General features: G+C 47.4%; 1 protein-coding gene across 1 annotated transcript in view; it reads right to left on the bottom strand.

Moving 5' to 3' along the window:
* Positions 1–4,975: 4,975 nt before the first annotated feature.
* UBE2QL1 (ubiquitin conjugating enzyme E2 Q family like 1) overlaps positions 4,976–11,142 on the bottom strand; it is a 33,475-nt gene continuing 27,308 nt past the window's right edge. Inside the window, exon 2 of the mRNA XM_045566069.1 lies at positions 4,976–6,339. Coding sequence (XP_045422025.1) covers positions 6,208–6,339 — 132 coding nt within the window. The 3' untranslated portion in view covers positions 4,976–6,207. The remainder of the gene's footprint in view (positions 6,340–11,142) is intronic.

The following is an 11,142-nucleotide window of genomic DNA, read 5'->3' as shown; positions in this document are numbered from 1 at the left end:
GGATCCTAACAGCCACTCAAGGTGTCAAAATGAATGCAACAAGTCAATCTCGTTATTTCCAAAATAATTTACTGAGTTACAGTTATATACCAAGCCCTGGGCTTCCTGCTTCCCATATATTTCCTGTCTTGTCCTGGCAAACCGCAACAGTAGAGACGCACTTTAAAATTTTAGTTTAGAAAGCAGAAGCTGCGTGTCCATCTGGGAGGCCGAGATCCTCACCCACATGTGGTAAGAGGTGGGGGCTTCAGGAATGATTCCAGAGCTCATGCCTGTTCACTACTCAACTAGCCTCATTTTCAGATGTTAAAGCAAAAGTGTGTTCTTGATCAGAAAATGATCTCAAATATTGGCAAAGGCTGAGAAATCCCTCTGATAAACAGTGTAGAATAAAAACTGGAAACCAGCTTAGATACTAGTGTGGAAAATTGTGCTTAGGTTACTTGAAAATTGCTACTTTTCAGAGTTGCTGCTACTCTGTAAGTTTTCCAAGGAAATGTCTCTGTGACTCAGTAGTGATTTAGGCTGCAGTTTTGTGCCAAGCATGCTATTTCATTTATGTTGAGAAACTTTAATGGTTATCTTTGGCAAACACATTTACAAATCTTTATAATGCGAATGGCAGCTGAAGGAGAAATCTTCTAAATCACACTGACGCTTAGTTAGATTTGGTTCAGTTATATTTCATTGATTTTTATAGAGAAAACCCGTGACATGCTCCCAAGTTTTCATTTGGCAAAGCGCAGACGAGTCCAAGCACACAGCAGAGGGTACCACATGGCCGAGAGTCACCCACAGTGGCCCACAGGGGATGACACACAGGGAAACCCAGAGAGGTCCTGGCAGTCACTGAACCTAGACCGTGCAAGAACACAGCAAGTGTTTCGTGTAAAGACACTTATTGGTTTTAAAGTCTAACTTTCCAGAATCATGTGTTTCCCACCAGAGTAGTGCATAGATTATTTGACTCATGCGTTCATCTCCTTCCAGTGGTAAACATTTCTTTCCTATTTATTTTAGGCCACGTGCATTATTTTTCTCTTCTTTTGAGGATCACAGAAGAGGATAACTTTGGAAAGAGGACACACCCAAGTCTCACTGTGAACCACAGTGATGGTCTGAGAGTTTAGAGTAACCCATGATATGCAGATCAGCATCCTGGCATTGTCAGAATGGCCACAGCGTTCATGAAATAAACCCACGTCACTAGGGCAGGCAAGCAGGAATGAAACCAAGCACATCAGGTGACAGCAGCTTCTATTTTAGCTCAGTTAGTGTCATCACCAGTGACTGCCAAAGATCTAGAAATACAAAATGATTGTGTGTCTACAAAGTAGGACAGTCCTTTAATTTACCTCCAGTAGAAGAAATGAGAAAGCAGCCTCCTGGTTTAACTCTGCGAGAGAGACAGGGTGTACGGGTACCGGGCAGCTGTGCAGGGTCCACTCCCTTGCTGCTATCGCCTTACTGACCAGGACGACAGCCTTGCACCTGACCTCAGTCCACTCTATTTGTCTAGCCCAGTCACAACCCTGAAATAAAATCTTGCTGTCCTCTGCTTTTATTATTTCTGTTTGGCCAGCACACTTTGCTCGTGTTTCTTCTGGAACCAAGCTAACACCACTTACTGCCTTCCCGAATGTCAACAGAGCCTGTTTGGCCTTTCTAGTTCATTGGCCAGTCTGCGGGTCAGATGGGCCCCGCGGTGAGTGATACTCAACGCTATGAGAACTGGAGGCTGCAAACATTAGAAAGATAAGGTAGAACATAGCAGAAAACTAAGAACAGAGCTGTATATTATTTTGGAGTCTTTGGAGAAAGAATAAAAAAAATATTGACTGTGATCACACGGGCTGAGTTCCAAGCCCCTTAACTGCAGCTTCCCAGAGCAGCTGGAGGAAGATCTCTGCCCTCTGCACTGACTTGCTTTGGGCATGGAATGGATCCCTTGGGTGTCTCCCAGCCAGCTTGGAAAACACACAGCTATGCGGACTCAATGAGGGGTGAAGAGTTTGTGCTTGGATCTGGGCCATGGGAACTGCCTAATGGTCTCAGGAGAAGTCAGGAAGGAGCACAAAGCCTCAGCAAGGCAGTGGCCTCGGCTCTGGTCCTCCAGGTGACTTCGGATGAGCCACCCAATCTCTCTGGGTTTGCCTCCTCCCCTGTAGAGGGTACAAAGTTAGGCTCTGTGGCCTCCCAGGTTCGATGGCTCTGCCCTCACCCAGGAAGCAAGTTCTACCCCTTTAGAAGGCAAATTCCATGAAGGTTTTGCATGTCGCTAGAAGGGGTCAGATGAGACCCTGACATATAGTTCCCACGCCTGAGTGAGCTCCACACGCCATGCGGGGTTGTGAGGTCGGACTGTGTCCTGCCTCCTGGAACCAGCCTGATGAACAGGGTCCCCGCAGGTGAGAAGTGGCAAGGAGCCACCAGTTCTCTACAGGGCCAGCGAGGACACAGAACACACCCTCTATGGGGTACCCTCAGCCTCACCCATTTCTGTACCTGCCCTCCTCTTCCCTTTGCCCAGCCATGGCTCAAACCTGACTCATGCCATGGAATCCTCCTGTTACCAGTCAGGAAGTCTCTGGACTTGCACCATGTCTATAATTTCTGCAGTGCAATGTGGCACTTATGTTGCTTGGTGCTGATTCCTGTGCGATTCTTGTCTTTGTTCCCATCCAGGGAAGGAGATGTGTCTGAAACTTCTGCATCCCCTGTATCTTAAGAGTGCTGAGTGAGTGGGAAGATGGAGAGATGGTCAGTACGTAGAGTTGATTGACTTAACGTAGAGAACTGAGATCAGAAAGCAAGCATGTGATTACAAGGAATTGTATTTTAACCACCATAATTGCTCATTCTGAGCTGTTCTTCAAGGCTCTTCTAATTAAAGCCTATTGTTATAAAATAAATTTCCTGATACTATGAAAATGACATCTAAAGTTCTTAGGACAGTCTTTCATCTCCGAGGCACTTTTACTGCATCACTGTGGTCAATCTCAGTCGACCTGCTAGGAGTTTGCAGCTGAGAAACAGGCTCAGGCAGGGGCGGGGCTGCTGCAGTCACACAGACAGCCGGCTTTGTCTTTCCATCTCAGGCCTGCTGCACTGGCCCAGAGAGTTTCCTCTCAAAAAAAAAAAAAAAGTCAAATTTTGATAGGCAGAGTGAACGTGGGAGCTGAAAAATTTAGGTCTAAACCATGGTTTTTCTGAGTCATGGATTCTAGAGATTGTGAGTCTTCACGTGAGTATTGCATGTGGGTGCATGTGTGCACGTGTCTGTGCATGTGTATGTATGTGTACGTGCGTGTGCGTGCATGTGTAACTGGGGGTAATAATCTCGCTGCTCACGCAGAACTTCCTCAGGCATAGGAATTCTCAGTCTTCTAGAAAGTCGGCTGATACAGCTGATAAACTGTGTGCAGGTCTTACCCACAGCCCTGCCGAGCAGCAGACAGGACACCCAGGAGCAAGGGTGGCCGGTCCTGGAAATCCAGGAAAGAGTTTTACATTGAGGGAAGAACAAACGAGTTTTTCTGTCCCTTTGGCTGTGTGGCCCCTGGCTTGCTTTATGGGAGTGTGGAGCTGGCACCTCTGTCCCATTGTCCCCTGCTGTCTGAAGAGGGATAGGTTTCTCGGCTTGTGTGGGAATGTGACCTCAGGTGGCGGGCTTCCTCTCACACTGGGCTCACACGGTCAGGTGTCTACTCGGGGAGCACTTGAGGCTTGTGCCCAGGTGTGGGCAGTCAGGACCCACACGCAGCTGTCCCCAGGGAGCCTCAGTGGCCGGCAACGCCCTGCTTGTTCATGACAGCATGGGCCCCCTGGAAGGGAGCTCTTGCTTCCACGAGTCAAAGGAATAGTACAGTTTTAAGTTGTTTCCCACTGCTTTTAAAATTAGAAATTTTTACCAATTTAGGTGAAAATGGCATTTCTTTCACTAAAGAATTGATTTCTTCTGTAAGTTTCTGACAGACCTGAGGGAAATGCCATGCAAAGAAAGGGCATTCCAGGTGTATAGAAAGGGGGACCGGAGCTGCCTGCCATCGGCACTGACCTGCCCACGCTGGGGTCACAACCAGTCTCCTGGTGACTGCTGGTGTAGTGCACCCAGAGACAGCTGTGGACAGGGTTTTCTCGGCTACTAAACAACACTAAAGTGATCCAGCTTTGACTACACATATATTTTTTTTTCCTAAAAACTCTGCTTTTGATTTTACATTTGAAGAGGAAAATATCTGCAAAGCAGTAGATTCAGGTGCTTTCCCCTAGCAAGAGGTTTCCATCCTAGGTCTTTGATATCCACAGTGCAATTCCATTACAACCAATAGCCCCAGCGTCCAAAGACTGTCAGCTAAATGCCAGGTTTCCAGGATGGAGAATTCCACCTGGGAGGATCAGATGAAAGAAAGAATGCCGTGGCTTCTGTTACTCGGAGAAAGCTGAGCAGCTCAGCATTCTCAGCACGCTGTCATTTTGGCTCCGCAGAGCTGCGTGTGTGTATTTGGGGCAAATACAAAAGTGGTAAAAAAAACAAAAGCAACAATATACATTTTGGTGAATGAGCAGCCATGCGGGGAGGTGCCAACCCCTGTCTTTGAGTCTCTGGTCTCTGAAAACCTTGAACAGGTCCCCAAGTAGCCAAAACTGCCTGAAGAATTGTATACCATCAGCCAGGAAGGCTTGTTTCCTTCATGCTGGTAAGATACAACTGGCAACATTGGAGTTTGACTCAATCATTCCTTGAGCTTCTACTTTTCTCCCTGGCTGCTTCAAGGGACCATTTTAATTTACTAGAGTTTGGCAAAGACTAATGGTTCCTAAGACTCGTTTCCTGGGTACCTGGCGGTAGAACATTGCTTCTGAAGTTCACGCGGGGGTGTTTGTAGTATTGCAATACTAAAACTTTTGAAAAGAGCTTAATAATTTTAAATGGAAGGATAGCCCACAATGATTGGATCCTTGAGGCAGTGCATCAGGTATGCATGATTTTATTTAAAATGTGTCCAATAAGATTTTCCACTTGGAATGAACATTTTACCTCTTTCCGTATATTATTATAAACAGTACTTCCTCATGTCATGGAGTTTCTTAGAAAGTTCTAAGTAACTTAACAGAAGAGCAAATGAAACCGTGGGGAGATTAAATAACAGGAAGTCTACATCACAGCGAGGGTGCTCACGCATCCCAACCTCGGGGGACACACAAGTGACTACTGGGTGAAGAAACAGACCCGGTCATGCAAATCATCGTACGATCACTTGGTATCCTTTGGCAGTTCTGGCATTCCCTGTCACTAGCACATGTAATAAAATGAGTCAGATGACTGCAGTGAATGGGAAATTGTCTCTTGGGTTTGGTGACTGAGAGAAGACAGGAACACAAATGCACTGTCATAGGAGCATTTCCTAACATCGGAAAAGACTGTTCACGGCTCTGAGCCCCCGGGGTGCACCGGGTGTCCGTACCACTGTCTGCCCCGGGCGGCTGCAGCATCCTCTGCCTTCTGTCTCATGGCACTGGTTTATCTGTGGACAGCAGCACATCACAAAATCAGCATCGAGAGCACATTGTAACCACGTGGGCAGTTGTAGTTTTGTATCACAGAATCTGGCAATGTTAACTTTGTGTTTTCATGAGCCAAAGGTCATAGCACGAATGAGGTCTAAATGTCATCACAGCAGACCATGGGCCACAGAAAGACACGTCTTTAAGTTACGTGGACCTGCCAGGAAGAGAAACAGAAATAGAGAGCACAGCAAACAAGTGGTGGCGTGCACCGGCCGCGCGCACGACCTTCCTAGGAAGCACGCACGGCGCCATTTACACGGAGGTGGAGCCAGCGGGGCACGGAGCTCCCTGCCGGCTCGCTGGGGCAGCTGTCACGGAAAGAAGCTAAGGGCAACGTGACCAGGGCGGGCAGAGGGGCAGGCGGGCTGGGAAATGTCACCATCTCAACATTTGTTCTAAAGTGACTTAGAGGTGATCATTCATTTATAATCGAAACATAATCCCGAACAGCGTTTGCTCCCTCTTTCTCTCTGTAAACACATCTGTTCATAAATAACTTAAACGTCTCCTTGGCATTCAGGATGCAGTTCTGGCTGGAGTGAAAAAGGATGGAGGATGCACGGCGTTGAGGAGGAGATGTCAGGGCGTTGGTGTGTGTGTGGACAGGCAGCTCAAGCATCTGACGCGTGGCAGACATCAGCCATCAGAGACTGGCGGGGTGACCCAGCCGTACTTTTCATGAGTCTTCACCAAGCTCTTAAAGGTAGCTTCCGCTTCCTTGCGACTGAAGGACTTTTTTGATTTGCCGGCTTTTCTGCAGATCCGTCCCTGCGTGAGATGGAAAGAGAAACCAGGTTAGAACTTCAGTCGCCATTCTGTTTCCCACCATCTTTGTTAAAAGCACACAAAATCGTGGGAGTGTCTGACGTCTGAGTCGAGGAGATGTACTGGCCACCAGCGAGGTGGGGTCATGCTCGACGGGCAGATGTGGAAGATTTCGGCTCTGGCGCAAAACACATGGAGAGCCTGGAGCCGGCAAACGTTAGGGGGCGGGTTCTGTCCTCGCAAACCCATAGATGGCCTTGGCTTGGTCGGAACCTGCTCGTGCCGGGATGCAAAAGCAACCTCCGCCCTGGTTCCCGCGCCACAACGGAAGGTCAGCCTTATCGTAGGAGCATCGTTCCGGACGGAGCATGTTCTCCCTAATGCAAAATATTGTTCTAACTTCTCTCCCTCCCTCCAAAGAATGCCTTTAATTTTAATTTGTAATTCTTCTTTGGTAACAATGGAGATAAATATATTTATATATAGATGTGTGTATTTGTATATTCACACACACATTTAAAAACTCTAACTTCTAAAATTCACGAGCAGATAAATGGTGACCAGGAGTGGGGTGACAGTGGGGCCCCGATTAGACTTGTTGCAGCTCTTCCTACTCCACCCTCAGTTATTCTTCATCAAGCCTCTCGATGTCAGGTCACCTGAAATGCTCCCTTAGCCCCTGAGGCACATTTACTGCCACTTACCCTCCCTCAGGCTCTCCTGGAAGATGTGCTTGTCTTCTGAGAGCCTCGGGCACGTGTTTTGCAGATGGGGCAGAAACCCCCAGAAAGATCTGGGTGAGCTGCATCGACCAGCATGCACACGTGTGCTGTTAGCAACCCTGGCCGGCTGTGTGTGAACTTTCCCTCGCGGGATTCCCAGTGGGCCCCCTGCACGCCCAGTCCGGGTGCTTGTGCTACAGCACACTGTGGGCATGCGCTGGGCCTCCCAACAGTGGCTCCCAGGGCACACTGCAGCCCTGTCCCCTGGCGGGCACCGAGGGCCACAGGCAGGCGAGCTCCACCCACTCTGATAACGCACTGACAGCTCCAGGGGGAGGATGGCTGTGCCAACCTCCAGGCTACTGGGCAGATGGAGCCCAAGCACCATGCACTGGGGCTGGAAGAACATTTTACACGTCTGAATTCAAAGCTTGCACTTCCTTTTCAATAACTCTGAACTCTGGACCCACACGGCTGTTATCCCTAGTTGAGGAGTCAGAAATCCAGGGTTACTGCGCTTGGCCCTTCTGGACACTCCTCTGGCTTTGCTTGTCCCTCTACCAGCAGGGGCAGAAGCACCTTTTCTAACATGCCGATTGGCTCACGTCAGCCTGGGAGAGAAGGTGACGGGAGTGGCTGTTTACCGACACTAGAAACGACTGCTAGAAACGTGCCCAGGCCTCGCTAAGACAAGACTCCTATTTTCAATTTTGAAACTTCATACTGTGCTTATGTGGTGCAGTTATAATATATTTGATAAAAAGGGACCACCAGGGGCTAACACATTTATAATCATCATAGGCGTGGGCCGAGATCAAAGACCAGAATTATGAAGCGTATGCAAATGTGTCTTTGCAGGGATGTTGGCATCGATTTAGACATCAAATGAGAGCAAACATTGAGGGCTACGTTTTTTTGAAAAAAATGAATATTTTAACCATTTCTACCCTTCTTCTCTAGAATACTGAAGATTTATTGTACAATTTGAAAATTCTAAACTAAAAGTAGCTGGATAAATCTAGGCTCACAATCATCTTGGAATATTCCATGGCTTTTGGCATGAACAGATACTTTGCCTGTCCTTTGTGAAAGTCCCAATTGTTACAACAAACAACAAACAGAACCCCACAGGGACAGACCACGCTTTGTTGCCTTTCCGTCCCTGGAAGAATTATGAACATAAAGCCCCAGTGCCCAGTCAATTCAGCAGCCGGGAGACAGAGCCCATTATGACAGTCCGAGGTTCATGGTTTTACTACACTTAATTGTCGATAAAAGACTCGTGTCTCAACTGCGGTATCTTAAGCCCACATTTACAGTTAACAAATATTTTTTCATAGATTGTCCGTCCTCTTCTGATTGGCTGTGTAAACATGTATTGAACAGTGAAATGCTGCACTTTCAAAGCTCCACCTGCGTTTCCTGGCGCTGCCAGGGGCATGGAGCTGTTCTTGCTCACTTGCCCTTGCGGGGCTCCCTGTGCCAGGAAGGGGGACGGCCACTTGGTCCCTTGCTGCTCCACGGCTGCTGCTGGCATCTGGGCACCCTATTCTTCTTCCCAAGACACAGTCTCTCGGAGACTTTCGGAGATAAAGTACGCACAATACCCATGTTACAGCATCATTACGAACACCCAGTAAGATATTGGATATGGAAACACTGAAAATTTTGACCTTCCTACAACGAAGAACTGTTTTTTTATTCTCCTAACATTTTTGTTTCTCCCTTGTCTGTTTCCTCTTAAATTATCAGAGTCCGATCTATTTCCTTTGCATAACTCCTGTTTCTTCTAGAATATCTCTACTTGTGTTTAATGCGAAAAGACCTGGATGGGACAGTTTACTCACCCACTACAATAGCTTTGCTTGTCACTCAGAGTTTATGACGACACCTTTGATGAGCAACATTCCCTCTCTGTCCTGAGCCACAAACTGTAAACGTATAGTTATGAGCAACCATAGGGTTTTGCCATCACAACCTTAAAAATCTCATTATGCTATTGAGGCAGGACAGTGTTATTGAGATGTGATTTTCTAGAGTGGCATTTGTCAAACAAAACCAAGAGGTGACACTTTGGTCTTTCTGTGGCCAATTGCAATGATTCAACGTGAAACATTTCCACATAGCCAATAAGCTGATAAGTGGCCCCTGCCTCAAGTCCTCAGTTCAGCCCCTGAGCTCGAGTGGCTGCAGCACACCCACCTGTGCACCGAGTTCCAGCCTGGCTCTGGCACGCCTGCACCTGCAGCTGTCTTATGCTTCTCCCTCACCACTTCACTCACTCAGTGTGCTGGGTGCTGGCTTAACAGGGCAACTGATATTGGATCCCTGCCTTTAGGGCCTTAGAGTCCATTACGGGGACATAACCAGGTGTATCGCAGCTGCTGAGATAGAGGGTGGATCTCTGGCCTTCTCAGCCTTGGTCCTGTTGACATCTTGGGCCAGGTAATTCTTTGTTGTGGGGCTGGCCAGTGCATGTTAGGATGTTAACTGCATTCCCAGCCTCTACCCCACTAGATGCTAGGAGCACCCCCTGAGTAATGACAACGAGATTGTTGCCAGACATTGTCCAATGTCCCCACAGGAGTAAAACCACTCCCAGTTGAAAGCTGCTGCTGTATGGAATACAACTAGCCCAGAGCAAGGGGTCAGCCCATTCTCTGTGCATTCAGCAAATGACAGCTGCAGGTACCCCCTGGGCTGGGGACTGTGCTGGCCACCTGGACTGCAGGGCTTTCTAAGAGAAGGGATTCTGGTTCTTGTGAAACTTGTACCCTGGAGGGTGTGATGGATCATGCACTGGGGAAGAGAGAAAGAAAGGAGAGAGGAGAGGGAAGAGGGGAGGTGTTGGTTGTCTGTGTGTTGAGAAAGATTTCATGGTTGATGACACTTAAGCCAAGCCTTGAAATATAGGTGGGTGGGTGTTTACCAGGCTGCGGTGGGAGGTGATGAGGGATGAAGAGTGAAGGCTTGAAACAGCCAGCTGTGCTCAGGGAGTGATGAACAGATGTTTGGGGGCTTAGGCATGGAGTTTGAGGGTGTGTGTGTGTGTGTGTGTGTGTGTGTGTGTGTTGCAGGGGGAGTTGCAGAATTCAACAGACCTGGCTTCAAATCCCTGCTCCGTCCCTTTCTGACTGTGTGACCTTGGGCAAGTTATTTAACCTCTCTGAATCTCAATTTCCTCATCTGTAAAATAATCATAATAATAGTATTATATGACACTGGGTTTTTACAAGAATTTAATACGCTAAGATGCTTGGCCCAGTGCCAGGCACAGGGTGAACACAATAAATGGGGCTTTTTATTTTTTAAACTATCACAGAGGGTCTTATCCTTTGGTAAAGATAGTTTCATTCTTCCCTCTTGAAAAAACATGCAAAATGTCTGTCTTTTTATGAGGATATTATGACTTAGCTTATTCAGCCACAGAAGTGTCTTCAGGCAAATCCAATATAGCGCATTTACATGGCTAATTTCTTAGCCTTTTAAATTATGTCTATTTTAACGGGTTGAAATTAATACATTAATTCTATATTTCTCACTTGATTAGATTTTTCTTATTTTTTTCTTTGCAAATATACTTTCTTGGTATTTTTGTGTCTCCTTTGCCTATAAATTACAGACTTTTGCTTTCTAAAAATAGGTTAAATTTCCAGACTGCTCATGTAAAGTTTTGAGGTTCCTGAAGTCATTTCCTGTACTCAAATTATAGAGCTGTTACTTAATTTTAGAGTCTCTGAGAGTGTAATTGTTAGTCTAAAAGCCCTCATGAACCCTGACCTCCCTGACAGGAGTACCAAACACAGGTAGTGCTCATTAGCTTTTCCCCATAACACCTCTGCCTGGAGGAGAAACTTCAAGCTCACAAGGCTCTTGGCTTGACAAAAGCACATGCTCAGGTTTGGGGCCCAGTGGGTAACTGTCATGGTCTGGAAACGATGCGGGGGCCAGTCTGACAGAGGCCACCTGGCAGGCCCTGGGGAGGGAGGGGTGAGCATGGGAGGCCCGGGTCACTCCAGGTTGCTGACCTGGGGGAAATGGGTTTTCAGGATAAGATACCAAGTTACGTGTGGGTTGGCTGGGT

This window comes from Lemur catta, chromosome 12 (genome assembly GCF_020740605.2).
Source record: "Lemur catta isolate mLemCat1 chromosome 12, mLemCat1.pri, whole genome shotgun sequence".
Classification (NCBI taxonomy): domain Eukaryota; kingdom Metazoa; phylum Chordata; class Mammalia; order Primates; family Lemuridae; genus Lemur; species Lemur catta.
Note: the sequence above shows the minus strand (reverse complement) of the source record. Positions and strands in the feature narration are given on the sequence as shown.